General features: G+C 53.9%; 1 protein-coding gene across 1 annotated transcript; it reads left to right on the forward strand.

Moving 5' to 3' along the window:
* Window positions 1–360: 360 nt before the first annotated feature.
* Window positions 361–14625, forward strand: LOC308510160 (uncharacterized protein C7orf57). Its single transcript, XM_081079223.1, has 8 exons — window positions 361–1170; window positions 1265–1504; window positions 3403–3591; window positions 5317–5443; window positions 7567–7723; window positions 9468–9556; window positions 10839–11041; window positions 13568–14625. The coding sequence occupies exons 1-8, from the start codon at window positions 807–809 to the stop codon at window positions 13612–13614; spliced, it is 1416 nt and encodes a 471-aa protein (XP_080935349.1). The 5' UTR covers window positions 361–806; the 3' UTR covers window positions 13615–14625.
* Window positions 14626–16503: the final 1878 nt, after the last annotated feature.

Consider the following 16503-nt stretch of genomic DNA (forward strand, 5'->3'; position numbering starts at 1 on the left):
GAGAAAGCCCCTTGTTCTTGGAAGCGGCCCCGCACACAGAGGAACAACATTTGATGTTGCAATGTGCGGTCCTGATGCCCGTGTGACTGGGCGGGCCGAGGACCCTGAGCGTGCAGCAGTGTGCAGCAATGTTACATGAGAGCTGGCTCCACCCCGGAGTGAGGGTTAATTCCTGTCCCAAGTTGTCTTCTCGTCCCCCTTTCCTGTATCATCCACCTTCTGCTAGATGTCTAAGGCATTAGTCCTGCAACGGAAACAGCACCTTGTTTAAAAAGTTGCCAAATGACCATCATTAAAATGTGTTGATTTTTTTCCCAATTTCCGACAAAAACCCCAATCTCCTTCCCGTTCTCAGTCGTCGGAACAGGGTTTCTCCAACAGACGTCTGTGAGCGCTCCCCTGGCCTGGCGGACCCCCTGCCAACCTCGGGTCTTCTCTGGGGGCCAGGGCGGCATGGAGCTTCCCCCAGGACAGAAATGGCCACGGCTGTTGCGGCCGGTGGCTTCACTGAGCAGCGGGGCTGAGAGGTGATGTCCATTCCGGGGAGCGCGGAGCACCCCACTTGTGTGGCTCCCTAATCGAGCCAGGCCAAAAGTTCTTCCTAAGACGTCCAGGGCGGGGACGCGGCCAGTTTCGTGGAGACAGGGCCAAAGGCCTTGGAAAGGGCCTCTCGGCCCACACAGCAGAAATGCTCCTGGACAGGCTGCATAGGAGGAAGGATGCTTACAGGGCCGTTTTACTGCTGATGCCGTTGGCAGACCGTCTGCTGCCTTTTCCCAGGTACTTATATTCGTCCTCGTTTTAAAATGCATTCCGCAAACCGGAGGCCGACGCGCAAATCGGACTCGTTTTTCTGGACGGCTCTGTGGCAAGTCGGGGGCGGGGTGAACGGGGCGGGGCTGAGGACGCGACGCCGGCCCCGCCCCGCCCCCTTCGGAGGCCCCTCCCAGCGTCGCCGGCGGTTGGCTGGCGGGTCCCGTGCTCCGCCCCTGGCCCAGCTGGGTCGGCAGCGCGAGCCCCAGCCGCGCCCGCCGATTGGCCCCCGGGGCCGTTGCCCGGGCGACGCGAGTTGCGGTTCGGTGAGCTGCGGTTGCAGTTGCCTCCGCCTCCTGCAGGCTGCGGACGGTGCCTGGGGGCGACGAGCGGCGCCCCCGGAGAGCGTCGGAGCGGGTGAGCGGGAGCGGGCGGCCTCGGGGTCGGGGAGGGCGGGCTGCCACCCGCCACCGGGGCGGGAGGGTCAGTCCGGGCCGCTCCTCCCTCCCAGGGTCTCTGCTGCGTCCCGAGTGGACTTGTGCCTCTGTGGACCCGCCCGGCAAGGACGGGGCCCTGCGCTGCGTGTGCCCCTGCCGTGTACCGCGTGGAGCTGCGCGCCCTTCCGGCGTGGGAGACGCCTGCGTCCGAGTGCGTGGAGGCGGACGGGCGCCCGAGGAGCCGCCGACCCGTCCCGGCATGCAGAAGGCCGGCAGGGAGCAGCAAGGCGCCGCGGACCGCTACGGCCCCTGCGGTGAGTGCCCGCCAGCGCCGGGCCCCCGCGCCGCAGCCCGAGCGCCACTGCCGGGCAGACGGGCGTCGTCTGTCCCCGGTTCCCCACGCGGGCGCCCACGGCCGCCGCGGTAGCGTCTCCTGGGCGCTCCCTGCGCGCAGCCCCGGAACTCGCCCCGCGCCTTCCCCGGACGCCCGCGGAGGCACTTCCTCCTTCCGCGCATGCGGGCCTCCGCCGGGTGCCCCGCCCGGGCCGAGTCACGCGTGTCCGGCTGTCAGTGCCCGGCCGCGGAAACCAGGGTTCTGCGGCCTCCTGCAGGCTTCTCACTTAGCAGGGCTGCGCTGGGCGGAGGGAAGGCCCGACGCTGTGCCTGGTTTCGCCCTGGTTTTCTCTGCTCCCCGTCTGGGCGAGGGCTGCAGAGAGGGTGGGGGCAGGGCACCCTGCAGCCCCTGTCTGCCCAAAAGCGGACAGGGCGTGGCCTGCCAGCCCGAAGCTCTGACTGTCCACTGCTGGTGGCACCATGGCCCATGCGGTACTGGCGCGTGGAGAGCCTGGCAGCCCCCCCTTCTCCACGTGGTCTTAGGCTCTATGTGACCTTGCCATGCCTTAGTGAGCGGCCCCCCTTGGATGAACAAGCACTGTCATAAGCACTTTTATACGGCAACCTTTAACCTCAAAACATGAGATATCCTCTTCCTGTTTACAGAAGAGGAAACTGAGGCACAGTTTTAGAAGATGCCAGAGGTCACACCACCCACAGATGGCTCCTCCACTCAGGCTTTAACCCTTGGAGACTCTGGCAGCCAAAGGCAGGGGCAGTGGCTGCTTCCGGATCTCCTGTGGTCTGGACGTGTGACAGGGCCGGGTGCTTAGACAGCAGAGGGCTGTGGGTGCTGGGTCATCTTGTCCGTCTCAGCTGTCCCCTTACTGATAAAATAAGGGTGCTCATAGAAATCTACACCACGGTGATACAGGGCCATACAGTCCTAATAACCTGTGAGTGACAGGCTACAGGACCCCGAGTGTGTGCTGGTGACAGCTGGTTCTCAGTGACTTCGGTCTTCGCTCTCTGAGCTCCTTTCCACACGGTTATAAATGGTGGACCCAAAGCTTCCAGTAACGAGAAGGGAGAAGGCACGGTGTTCCCTGTGGATTAATTAGTAATCAAAACACAGAGAGGAAAAGCGAAGCAAGAATCAAGTGCCTTCCCTCTAAGGAAATGGTGTGAGCTGCATGTGATCAGAATATGAAGCTCCTAAACTCTTAATTCTTACAGTGATTCTCTGTGAGCTTCTCACAAGTCTTCACATCTTTACCAGGGATTTTTTTTTTCCTTTTCCAAACTGTAGTGTTGATCCAGCTAATTACTGTCATTTAGATATTGAAAAGGTTTGCCTTGTTAAATATTTACTTATATGCAGGGATCCCAGCTTCAGTCCTAAGTAGAAATGGGATGTCAGCTTTTAGCTTAGAGGACGATTCCTGCTTGTTCATGGACCCTTGTCTGCTTGCGTAAATTGACCCATCCAGCACTATTTGCCTATGCGCCTACTGCTGGCAGGTCCACCGTCTGCCAGGTGGGCAGCAGCTGGAGACGCAGGGGCAGAGCTGACACTGCAGGGCTTGGTCTGAAGGCGTCTGGAGGCTGATTCCTTCCCCTTAGGGACCTCAGTCTTCTTCTACGGCCTTGAAATGATTGGATGAGCCCCCACTCCCATGGGCTTTGCGAAGCCTTGATTTGTGTGTTCATCTCACCTAGACGCTGCCTTCAGAGCGTGCCTGTCCTGTGCTTCTTTCTCTTGCTGACAACCTGTGTCAGTCTCTCCCGCCCTGAGGTCCCATGGAGGGTGTGTAGCCATCTTCCAGGCAGTGCACTAAACCAGCCTGAATTCACCATAACAACCCACCCTCTTCCCTAGACTGGTACTACGACGACCTTCCCGCGAAGCAGTCTGAGGAGGCCGAGGACGTGCCACCAGAGTCCCAGGTCCCAGGTCTCAGCGAGCCTGGGGACTCACCCCCTGGGCACATGCATGGGATGCAGAGGTACTGGATCAAAGAGACCGACTCGGAGTACGTGAAGCTGGCCAAGCAAGGCGGCCAGCCCGGTAAGCACACCTGGCTCTGTTTTGTGGGGGAGCCACAGGGCCGCTTGTCACCATTTTCGTGCCTGGAAACATCATGAGTTTTGCCCCAGCCGTTGGAGCCTTGGGTTCATTGGTGTAGTTGGCGATGGTGTGGTCTTCAGGGACCCGCTAACCGTGTATGACAAATTAGACTCAGTGGGATGAATTCTTGGGTGTGGCTTCGGAGCACTTCTCCGAGGGACACGGTGGCTGTGATTCAGTCCTGGCTCATTTTCTAACTGCAGAGTCTCATGAAATTGCCCTAATGACAGGCTGTCTTTGTGCTTCAATGAGCTGGGTGTCCAACCCCTTCCTAAGCCGCTTGGGAAGCATCTTCCCTGTGGCGTACTCTCGTTGCCCGTCCTGTGCAGTAAGATGGTTTGGATGATGGGGACCTAGATGAGTTTCAGCGGTCGCGCTCTGGAACACCAAACTTCATCCATGACGTCACTGAGACAGTGCCGCCCACTTGTACCGACAGGAATCGCTGATTGGGGAAGGAGTCCCATCTGAAATGTCCTGTAGCTGGCCTTCGGCACAAATGGCAGGCAGATACGAACCTTTCTTTCTGGCTGCCATTACCCCGAAGGAGATTGTCACAGGGCTAAGGAAACAAAATGACAACATCTGGGCTGCAGTGTTACAAAGCCCGGAACAGCCCTCGGATTCCCCCCACGTGTCGCCCAGAGGACAGGACCGCCCCACTCCTTGCCGCTGGGGAAAGGGACCCTGGCAGACAGCTGTCCACATGGGCTGAGGTCTGCAAGTGGGATGAAGGGCTGCAGCAGGGCTTTCCTGATTTTGACCATTGTGCTGTGATTATGTAATAACTGTCTTGGGGAGGCGGGTTAGGGGCATCCTGTCTGCAGCTCACGCCCACTGTCCCCAAACAGCAGTGACAGGGACCCCTGTACTGATAGGGGATAGAGACAGAGCGGTGAGGGCGTGATGACGCAAATGTGATGAGATGTTAGCATTGGGGGAGTCTGCCTGAAGGGTGTGGGGGAATTCTCATACTATTCTTGCAACCTTTTTTTCAGTCAGAAATATTTTAAAAAATCAAAAGTTTAAAATAGTTTAAGAATTCTTATAGTAAGAAATCAATAAATATTGGCTGCTGCCGTTGTTACTCTGTTATCACCACTTTGCTGGGCTTAACCATTGATTGATACCCCAGCCAGCCCCCAGCTATGAAAAAGCCCTTGGGGGGTGGGAGGGGGGGCAGGACAGGAGGTGAAATCCGAGAAACCCAAGAGGGGACAGGTGGGTCAGTGACTGGAGGGGACAGCTTCTCCCAAAAATTCTGTGGAGTCAGGGATAGCCCCACCACGGCAGAGAACAGTGGGACTGTCTGAGGCTGCAAGGATGGGTGTGGGCAGCTGAGACGGCCAGCCAGCCAGCAGCCCCCTGGAGACCTGAGTTCTGCTCCCCCAACGTCGGCCTGGAGGGATGACCATCCCTCCCCATCACGGGTGGATGCTGGCCTGCTCAGATGACAGCTTAGGACCAGGGGCGGGATGGGGGCTGCATGCGGATGTCCCTCCTGAGTGCCAGCACATGTGCACAGGCGGTGAGGGCCCGGGTTGCCCCGAGTCCTGGAGCCGCAGAGCCAACCCCAGAAGTCACAGTGCCCTTGTATAGGTGAGCCACCTGCCCGTCGTGCCTGGTGGGCAGGCCCCACTCACAGGGCTGCTTTTTGGTTTTGAGATCTGCTGATGCAATGTGCCCCTGGAACCGAGACTGGAATGGGGACCGGGAGAGGCACCCCGGCCACCTACTCCTCGCCGGACTGGTTCACCCACCACAGCAAGCCACCCACAGCTGACTGGAGGCAGTGAGTATCATCCGTCTTCATACGGGAAAAACAGCTTGTTGATACAAACACTGATATGCAGTACAGGGTGACCTACGGGTCCAGACAGTGTTGTCAGCGGCCGGCTCTCTGCGGGGTGCAGGGTAAGTGGCTGCAGCACCAGAGTTCTGCTCCTGGGTCTGCCCCTCTTGAGGTGTGCCTCTTGTGGCTGCTGTGGGCGCATTGCTTCACGTGCCTGTGCCACAGGGCCTGCCTCCTATGACAGCAGCTTGTCCCAAAGCTACCTTCTCGTTGGAGGAGAGAGGTGCTAGAGAAAGGCAGAAGCACAGGAAATCCTAAATTACTGTAACACTGACCAGAGTTCTGGGGAGCCATTATCCCTGTAAGATTCGAAACGTAAGAAATTCCTACACAAACTGTCGCTTCCCAGCCACCTCTTGGGCTGGGAAATCCGGTGAAAAGCTGTTGAGCTGCCTTTCCTGGTCTGGCTTAGGAAATGGGCGGGCAGACGTGCTGTGCCTCCTCAGCGTGGCCAGGAGGCTGTGCCTCTGGGGATCTGGCTCACAGCTCATCCCTGGGGAGGGGAGGCACTGGGCACAGCAGAGAGAAGGTGACAGGAGGAGGCAGGGGCCAGACACCGCCTGGGCTCCCAGGAAGGGGCTTCCAGTAACCGGGCACCTTAGTTTCTCTAGTCCCGGACACGAGACCCGTGGGTGCGCAGCGGAGCCCTTCTCCCCTCCCACCGGCCACGTGGACTGTCCCTCTTCTGCTCTGTCCCCAAGTTGGGAGGCTGAGAGACTGCTGTCCCCTCCTGTCTCTGAGTGACCTTATCTTCCAAGAGTCCAAGAGCATCTACTTTGTGTGATCTGGTCACTCAGGGGCGTTCGGGGAGGGAGATACGGGGGAGCTTTCCTTCTGTGATACTTTGGGGCTGATGAGCTGCCTAACTTGACACTACCTTGATGTTTCTTGAACCATCCAGTCCTTTAATTTTCAGCCCTTGTCAGTCCCTGTGGGCTTTTTTCTGCCCATAGAGAATCCTAGAAATGGGGGGTGGCGGGGCCTTGTGCTGGGAGATGTGCCCAGCTCTGCTGTCCCTGAAACGAAGTGGAGAGGGGTGCTCAGGGCCACCTGCCCAGCCCTTCTCAGCCGTGCACTGCCCCAGGGGCTGGGCCCCCCTGTGACTTCTCTTCCTGGGCTTTGTGTCACTCCCAAGCTGTGTTCCCAGCCCAACCTGCTGCTCCCTGGCCTCTCCACATGCCACCTCAGGGGCCGCCCAGCTCCCTCCTCCTGGGTTCAGTCCCAACAACCTAAAGGCTGGGAGCCCTGCTGTCCCCCTCACCCTTCCCTTGCTTTGTGTTTCCATCTGCTTTTCTGTCCCTGCTCTGGTCAGCCCACACACTGCCAGGCCTGCTCCCTCCTCCCCTCCCCCACACAGGCTGGCAGTGCCCCTTCTCCAGTCCCTGCCCTCTCCCTGCCCCCAGTCCAGCCTACCTCAGTTATCCTAGGAAATGGAAAATCGGCTTATAGCCCTCGTTCCACCGCAAACTGCTGCTAGGATAACACCCAGCCTGCTTTGTAAGGCCTGGCCGCCCTGGGGTGTGCAGGGCGCTGGTGAGACTGGAAGACACTGGGGACCCAGGACCCCAGCTCCACAGCACCGCGGGTGCATTGCTCCAGGGCAGGAGCTTTCTGATGTCCAGGCACTGAGGTGCCTCCAGAAACAGGAAAACGGGCTGCTAGTTGAAATGCCAGCACTGAAAATGACCGCAGAACAGAAAACAGCTAGTTCCCATGACTATGAGATGGTCGTGCGAGACGCTAAGGGCTGAGGGCAGTCCAGCTGCTTTGACAGGACAAAGCAGTGCATGCATCATAGAAGAAATGTGCACTTTCTCATGTAGCTGCTTCAGTAACTTAGAATGTCATTCACCCCATTTTACTGGCGCTGTGCTGACTGGCTCGGCCTGTGGATTGTGGGACAAAGGCCCTGGGGACAGAACTGGGACTGGAGGGCTGCGGGCGTGTGGGGTGGGCAGGGGGAGAAAGGATGGCGTTTGCTACCTGAAGGCGGAGAGGGAGACTGGGGAGGGGGGCGGTCAGGTAGCGCCCGGCAGGGTGGAGGTGTCCCCCTGTTTCCACAGGGCGCCTGCTGCCTACATGCCGAACTACATGGTTCACGAGGAGAACACCCCAGACTCGGCCGACAGGAACTACGAGCCCAGAAGGGGCCCGTTCGACTTTGATGCGAAGACAGTGTGGCAGAGAGAGACCGAGCAGCTTGAAAAGGAGAGCAAACAGGTGACAGGGGCCCTAATGGATGGCACGGCACCCCTTTGCTGGTGGCTGCCTGAGTCAGCGAGGTGCTGTTGCTCGGTGCTGTACCTCTTGTTGCCATGGCATCAGCACCAGGTCAGACCTTTACACTTACATCTACTGCAGGGACCAGGCCACCCAGCCCTGGCACACACGGTCCGGGTTCAGTCTTCCCAGCCTTTCCTATGCCAGGTGCCACCTCGGGAACCACACGATGTGCGGTCCTGTGCCTGGCCTCTCCCACAGCCGTGGCCATCGCGAGCCATCCCAGTCGGGCTGTCACCAGCTGACGGACCCTTGGCTTGTTTTCAGGCCCAGGACGGCCCCACCTCGCAGGGCGGTCCGGAGCCCACACCCTCACTCTGAGCACGTGGTCCTGCCGGGCTGACGCCAATCTAGCAGGTGCCTCCCCACCTGGGTTTAAATTTGCACTGCCCCACGCCTGCTGACGTCACGCGTCTGCTCACATGCTCCATGGCCACGCACGTATCTCTGTCAGTGAAGAATCCGTCCTAATCTTCTGCCCATTTTTAATAGTTCGCTTTCTTATTATTGAGACATGAAAGGTCTTCATATCCTGGATGGGTCCTTTCCCAGAGATGAGCCTGGCACCTGTTTTCTCCCAGTCTGTGCCTGGTCTTCTCGTTCTCTTACGAACATCTTTGGAAGAACAGAAGTTCTTAATTTGGACAAAGTCTGATTCATCAGTTTTTCCTTTATGACTTTGCTTTTGACATTATGTCCACGAACCCTTTGCCTGATCCCAGGTCACAAACTTCCCTCCTGTGTCTTTGTCTAAGTGTCGTGGCTCCTGTCCCAGGTTTGGCCGCCCGTCCCTCCCCCTTCTAACTCCACTGGAGCGGCCCCTCTGGGCACACTTTCCAGCACGTGCCCAGCCTCCATTTCAGGACTCACCTTCTCCATCACCCCTCGTGCCTGTCGTTTGCCAGGCCCCCGGTTCTATTCTGCATGTCAGCCCCCCTCCTCGTCCCCTTGCTGCCATCCGGGTGGGCTGTTCCTGGCCTCTGGCCCACTAGTCTGTGTCCTCTGAGTCAGCTTTCTGCACTCTTCCTCCTGCCACACTGTCCCCTGTGCCCAAGCCCATCCCCCATACCGCCCTGCCCCAGCCTCCTCCTCGGTGCCCTCCTGGGGTTCTCAGCCAGGCCGTCTGCATCCATCAGTCCCTCAGACGCACACACTCAGGGGTCTGCAGTGGGGTCATGCCAGGGCAGCGGTGGCCAGGCGGCTGGCACTGTGCACGGCACTGTCCCCCGCGTGACTGGGCGGTGTGAGCCCATCTTCAAGGGTGAGGTCAAGGCAGGTGTCCAAGCCTCGTGTCCAGCCTGGTTCCCACTTGATGGTTCAGGGTGAAGGAGTGGAGGTTGTTCACAGACGCGTCCAGGGAAGCCCTGTCTACGCTCGCTGAGGGACCCCCGTCCTCTTGGGGCCCCTTGAGGGGCTCCCTGATATTTCAGCCGTGAGCTGCGCATGCTCTTCCAGAGTAGATGCATCTTTGCTGGAAAACCACCACCACTGAGTTTCCGGGTCAGAGTGTGTTGAGCAGGTTGTCGCCATGCTGCCCTTCCCTGTGGCTGGTCCCCGTGAGAGGGTGGCCACGCTCCACACCTGGCCCTGCACGCTGTGCCGCCGGCTGTGGGCTGCCCTCCCCTCTGGCGTCTGAGCTGCTGAGTGCTCCACTAAAGCAGGACTGGTGTGTTTCTCCCCACAGATGAGGCTGCTAGCCAACAACTCCAAGTACCCCGGCAAAGCGGGGAGCCCGCCGAGTCCCAGAGAAGCTGCAGGAAGTAGAGTCCCCATGTAAGTGCACGCGTAGCCCACACGGTCAGGATTCGCCTGGGGTTCGGTCTGTGCTCTCTGGTCCCAGTGACCATGAGGGAACAACGTGCTCTGCTCATGTTGGCCTAATGCTGTTGGCTCCCCAGCAGGTGTGGCAATGAGACGCCATGTCACAGCTCCCACAGCCCGGCCTGCAGAGCCTAACCCGCCTGGCCTGCTGGCCTCCTGGCCCCTTTCCTCCCTCCTTGATGCTAGCTGTGCCCCGCGTGGCCCGTCTGTCCCTTGCCCTCACCTTTGTCAGGTGGTCTTCCGGTTTAGGTGCTGAGCTCCCCAACAAGCTGCTCTGTGCGCCGCAGGCCTGGGTCCTCCTGAGACGCGCATGTCTCCCTGTCACATCCTCACAAAGCCTTGCCTGTGACGATGGGGCCGCCTGTCCTGACACGGGTGTTGCTCGGGCTGACGTTTTCTGTCATCCGGGGCTGGGGCTATGCGTCCCGCAGGAAGATCTGTGAGGCGCGGGGACATTTTCATCTGTCTCTCGTTACTGTGTCAGAATCCTAGTTGGTGCTGCAAATAATGTCATCCGTTGTCTAATTCTTCAGCTTCTCCTCCAGTGGGGAGAAAAACAAGCAGTCAGTTACATTGTATGTGACCAATGCCATGAGAGCACCAAGCTCAGACAGGGAGGGAGGGAGATATATTTAGGGAAAGAGGGGGCCAGTGGGAACACCCTTAACAACGGATTTACAAGTAGGAGACCTGAGGCCGAAGGAGCCGCTGAGGTGTGACCTGTGTGACCTCCAAGCTCCAGCTGCTTCCACCAGGTCACCTTTTTGTCAGTCTTCAGTGTCGGTTCTGATAAGGTCTGCAGAGATGCAGCGACAGGTGAACGGCAGGTGGAAGCAAAGCTGAGCACAGAAGCAGAGATGGTCCGTAATGCAGACGAGGAGAAAGTGGTTCCGAAAGCAGTTGTTACAAAATGACAGAGGCTGAGCGCCTGTCACCATGGGCAGGGTCAGTGTTTTCTTAGAAGGGGGCTGGAATTACTCTTTTCTGATTGGGTGTCACGAAGAAAGGCTTTGAAAACAACTCAGCCCTTTCTCACCACGTACAGGGAATGCTTGGAAGTGTGCTAACTCGGGCTTAAAAGTGGAAAGAGAGGGAGGGGGAGAGAGAGATCGCCCCGCTATGTTTTATGGGACAATAAACATCTAATTTATTACCGTACGTTTGCCTAGAACTCTTCTGGATTTTCATTAAGCTTTATACTTTTAAGTTTGATGTTGATTTTTCTCTTTTTGAGGCCTGGTGAAAAAACCATCTCACCCACAAACTTCTCCAAACTCATCAGCAATGGGTACAGGGATGAGTGGTTCCAGCAGCGAGACGACGCAGACAGGAAAACCGCATCCATGTCATCTCAGCCCCCCCAAGACCACGACGGGCGCCAGGATACGGAGCAGCTCCCAGGCCCTGAGGTCCCCCAAGAATCTGCAGAGGACCCAGGTGACGTGCACCCAGCCGCCCACGTGCCCCGAGGTTTTGGTCATTGACGTGGCAGCCACTTTCTCTTGTCTTACTATGTGTCTTGTAATGAGTGACCTAAAACACGTCGAAAACCTCGGGAAGTACTGAGGTGCATACTTAGGAGGATAACGTATGTGTTGCTTTTTCCTATAGTCGGATGAGTAGCGAAAGTCATGATTGCTGTCACTTCACATTTTCTTTTAATTGCCAAGAGTGTTGATCCCTCGTTTGGAATACCAAACTAATAATATGCTAAATAATATCAGTTTTAGTCTCCTGGATCCAAGAGATTCTGACTGCGGTGCTTGCACCTGTGGAAGCTTCTGGTCCTTTTGAGGCAGCCTCATGGAAAGCCCTGGGGCCTCTGAAAAGAACTCACGTTCCAACTTGAAATTGCTCTATCCTCAGTGTTTCTTAAACTTTATAGTTAAACGGGATAGTTTAGAAGTTTCCCTGTCGGTGCTCAGGATACTGTAGTAGCCTTTATTTTTAACAGTCCAGTCACAGGTACAGTTTGCCTTACTTTCGCCGCGTCCACCGTAAAGTGTCTGGGCAGCGTGTTGCGTTTCCTTAGCTCCAGGACTGCTGATCGTTTGTACTCTGAGGCTTCATTTCTTGGATTGGGAGGAAGGCAGCATGTTCTGTCTCTTCAAGCATCCGTAGTGTTTCACGTGATGTTTTGTCAGTCTGACCTCGCTGGCCTTTTCACATCCAGCTGCTCACGCTGGCGGCAGCGCCTTCACCAGTGACGGGGGTCATCATGGCCCCTGGTCCGACCTGGCCCCAGCTGGCCCGGCCAGGTTTGGTGATAATCGACCCTCTGTCTCCATTGTCATGGTGGATCGTGACAAGTTCACACTCTAAGTGAAAAGTGCCCTTTGGAACTTTACCATGGCAGTTGTGTTCTAGGACTTATCATTTTAAGCAATCCAGCCTCTTACTAATTCTTTAAGTAATTATTAAAACTACTAATTTTTTAATACTTAGTCTGTTTCATTAAATTGAACAACTGTGTACTTATTCTTTATTACACAGTCTTCTCCAACAAGTGAGTGTTTATAGAGACCAACTTGCACCAAAAGACAAAACTATCTCACACCCAAAAAAGGCGATGGGCAAAGTTTTTGAACCTGACGTGGAGGTCTCTCGGCACGCTGGGACGTCGTCTCCCTACTGCATCTATTCTGACTACAAGAATCGGGGACAGCAAAAGAAGCACCACTCACTTTATTCCAAGATTATTTTGTCCTTTTATGCATGTTACAGAAAATAAAACATGCTTTTAGTTCAGAGACATACGTTGTATTACACACCACGTGAGCGAGCTGGGTTTAAATAATGAAAGAAGTGAAAAGCCATGGGGGTGCCCCGGACTATGCAGATGGCCTGGGGTCACCAGGGGTAGTTAAGATGTTTAGCACAGTTTTTCTGCATGGTCTTACACAGGTGGAATTTACCTCACCACCGTCAAAATGGATGGCCTAGCCAGCAACTGTCATGTTACGTGAGGACAGGGTTGTGCCCTTTCTATGGGGAAATAAATCACTGCGTGTGCTGTGTGATCCGTGTGTGTAAATAGCAGCAGTCCTGCATGGTCCGAGAGGAAAATCGCAACGGTTCAAAATTAACAAAGGAGGAAGCATGCCGATAGGCCCTGTGATCTGGGTGGGCGACCACGGGTCGGGGGAACTTGGTTCTCTGTTCACTACGGTGTCAATGTGGAAACTCGGGCTCCTGCCCCACCAGAATTTCTGACCTCTCGTCTAGGCCGCCACACACTCCTGTTTCCTATTTCACCTTTCGCTTTCAACTTGGTAAACAATAACAGCTGACCCAGAGCATGTCTGTTCCTTCCTTCCGACGGCAAGAGGGACACTGTCGCCATGACTTCCTGGACGTCATCAAGCCTTTGTATTAATGCTGCTTTCCCTCCACAAGACCCAGGATTAATTTTTTTCTTCTTTTTTTCTTATTGCAATTTTTGCAGCCTTTCTAGAAGTTTCTGCCAGAAAGCTGGCCTTCAGGTGACTGGCACAGGACTACACTTTGAAAGAGCTGACATTAATGCGAGTGCAGGACTCGTGTTCAGGGACAGGAGCCAGTGTCCCGGGGCTGGGCAGCGGGCGGCCTCCTCCGACTATGTGGTCGCCGTCCTGCCACCGGCCTCTCCAAGGTGCTGCTCACCCTGTTAGCTCAGCTCAGTGTCTTTGTGTCGACGGAGCCTTTTCAACACATGCAGGCCACACACGACCTTTTGCGAGACGGGCGCTCAGCCCCTGTCCGCCGCCACAAGGGAGAGCCGTGTTCCAGCTGTGTGACTGGTGCCCCGGGGACAACCGTGCGCTAACGTCACGCAGACTTCATCAAAAGCTTTACAAATACGTGCAGAAATACGCGGGTTTTTTACTGAAAATTAATGGTTACTGTCTCTAATTTATAAAATGCCTTCTTATCTGTCTCTAGCCGTCAACTCACTGCGTTGCTTTGCTTTGCTTTGCTTTGCAGACCCAGCAGCGTCTCCGTCGGCCTCCACGCCTGCAGAACTGAAATAAAGCCCGACACCTACACCGAGTGCACCAGGGTCGCGGTCTGACGGCTAAGTGTGACCCAGCCAGGTTACAGCTCTATCTGTGAGGCTCCCGCTGTGCTTTGTGAACATAGAATACATTTTAGAGCAGACCATCGTCACCGTGGCTTAGATGGTACAAGTGTTGAGTTTTGCTTCTTGCATTTGTCTGGGATGTTCAGTTGCTATGCCTTGCTGGCCTGGGATGCCCCGGGCTTAGAACCAGCCACTTCCTCCCGACCACCAGCTGGCATCACCTCCTCCTGTGTGCACCTCCGTGGGTGACATTCCTAGTGGAATCCATTGATTACACTTTTAAGTAGAAAAAACTCACAGCCTTTTCTGTATTTGCTCCTGTAATCTCTGCAGAAAAAAATTGTCGGTTACGAAAAATCTTTAATTCCAGAATATTGTGATCTAGTTTATATTAAGAAAAAGATTAATTTATTATGCTTTGAAGTTTTAAACATTTAATGTAAAAAACATTGGAGCATGTGCTAGTTTTAAATTTTTGCTAACTTTTTTTTTTGCATAGACTGAAATCCATATTAAAGATTTATGTGTCATCCTTTAAGTAAAAATATGTGAATTTTAATTTTTAATTTAGTCTGCACAAAATTGTTTAATCATCAGATTGAATTCTCCTGTTTCATAAATATTGTTACTGTTTATATGTAAGTAAATAGCATTAAATTGTGGTTTTATGTTTTGTGCACTTAATTCAATAGTAAAGTAATAATTTTCTGCTGGAATATTTTCAGGAAGTCAAATAAGATCACAGATATTTTAGCATCTTTCCCAGAGTAAACTTATCATACCTTTGCTCACCTAAAATATAGAAGTTTTAAGTTAGTTGTTTAAATGAGATACTTAATTGAGCACATGTCTCTACATGGTTTGATCAAACTGATAGTAGTGTGGGGAATATATGCGGTATGAAAAAGATGTGAATGGTTATATGTATTGAATAAAAAGAATACAGCATTATTGTAAGACATTCATTTTTTCCCCTCTTTTCTTCTTTCCCTCCTCTTTCTTCCGCTACCTCAATTCTAAATTCATTCTCAATGTCCTCATCCTAAGAAAAAATCCTCAGTAGTTTACAGCTCTTTATCAGTACCTACAACTCTTTAATTCTTTTTTAGGCTGTTAGACTAAGAGACACACGAGGTTTAGGGAGAAGACAAAATTGGGAGTAGCTCCCGTGATCAGATCTTGGCTCCATGTAGGGCAGCCAGGGTCCATTACTGAAAAAGCCCATCCTACAGTGAAATTTCTGCTCGTAAAATACAACAAACATATTATGAAAACAAAAACTTAACAAATTCCATGCAATTATTCCAAAGAAAGTGATTTGCTTCCAAAAGATAAAAATATTGAAGATTGTGCTAAATATAAATTGTCAGTGAAAACCCGCAAAAACCCTGTTTAGTTCAACACGAGTTTTCCACTGTGTGTGCCTGCGTGCACACACACATCCTCTCAGGTTCTGACATTTCTGTGGAGGCACCTGGCGGCCTCACCACCACAACCTTAGCTCACAGAGCTTGCCTTTCCTCCTATGGAAAATGGAGATAATTCCCAGTCAGGGTGTTAATCAGAGTCAAGTTCCTAACGTGATGCCTGACTAATCGTCCTCTCCTTCAGCTTCGGGAAGCCGGGGCTCCCTGGGGTCTTACTTTGCCCATAAAGCATGGCGCAGGCGTATGTGGGAAAGCCAGCATCACTGGAGAAAGCTGAGATTCGAACCGCTGTTACCGGTAATGTTCTCTTTTGCACGGAGCCCAGTGATGTGCGTGACACGGGCTGGAGGCCAAGGTGAGAAAGGTAAAGCAGAAGGCGGTAGTGGACCAGGGGAAAGACAAGAGGGAACAGCTTCAAGGAGGAGAATGCAGAACAGTACTGACCGTAGGTGTAAAGCAAAAGGGAAAAGTAGGAATAACTGTTGGAAATGAGAGCGGCTATGATGGTGGAAGAGAGGAGGATACGTCACACCCCAAGGGTGGGCTTACCGGGATCCCACAAAGCATCTTCAAAAATTGGCTGAATTGTACGTGAAAAAAACAGCAGAAAGTCTAGATCGCGTCACTGGTGAATTCTACCAGACATTTAAGAAGAAATAATACCAATTCTCATCATTCTCTCCAGAAGATAGAGACCGAGAGAATAATTCCTGACTCACTTATGAGGTCAACGTTACCTGGATACCCAAACCAGACAAAGACATAATTGCCCCAAACTTGGAAGCCACCAAGATGTCCTTCAGTAGGTGATGGATAAACTATGATCCATCCTGATGCTGGAACATTACTCCACACTAAAAAGAGATGAACTCTCAAACCATGAGAAGACCTGGAGGAACCTTGAATGCATGTTACTAAGTGAATGCAGCCAATCTGAAAAAGCTGCACGCTGTAGGAGTCCAACTATGTAACATTCTAGAAAAGGCAAGACTATGAGACAGTAAAAAGGTTGGTGGTCGCCCGGGGCTGGGGAGAGGGATGAACGGGAGCCCAGGACGTTCAGGGCAATGAACACACTTGGTAGGCTACCACAGTGACAGACACGTCAGGACACATCTGTGCAAATCCATAAAATGTGCACCACCCAGAGTAAGCCCTTTGCGGGGCTTTGCAATGTCAATGTAGGTTTGTTCATTGTAACAAATGCACCTCTTTGCTGGGGATATTGTTAAGGGGCAGGACACATAGATGTGGGGCCGGGGGTGTGGAACTCTGCTTTCTACTCAATTTTGCTGTGAATCTAAAACTGCTGTAAAAGATAGTCTACCAAAAACTGAGAAAAAGTCAAAACATTGTCTGTGTAGGAAATACTGCCTCCTCCTGAGTCTCTACTGTTCACCCCTCTACTACTT

The sequence above is a fragment of the Rhinolophus hipposideros genome (genome assembly GCF_964194185.1).
Source record: "Rhinolophus hipposideros genome assembly, chromosome: 18".
Classification (NCBI taxonomy): Eukaryota; Metazoa; Chordata; class Mammalia; order Chiroptera; family Rhinolophidae; genus Rhinolophus; species Rhinolophus hipposideros.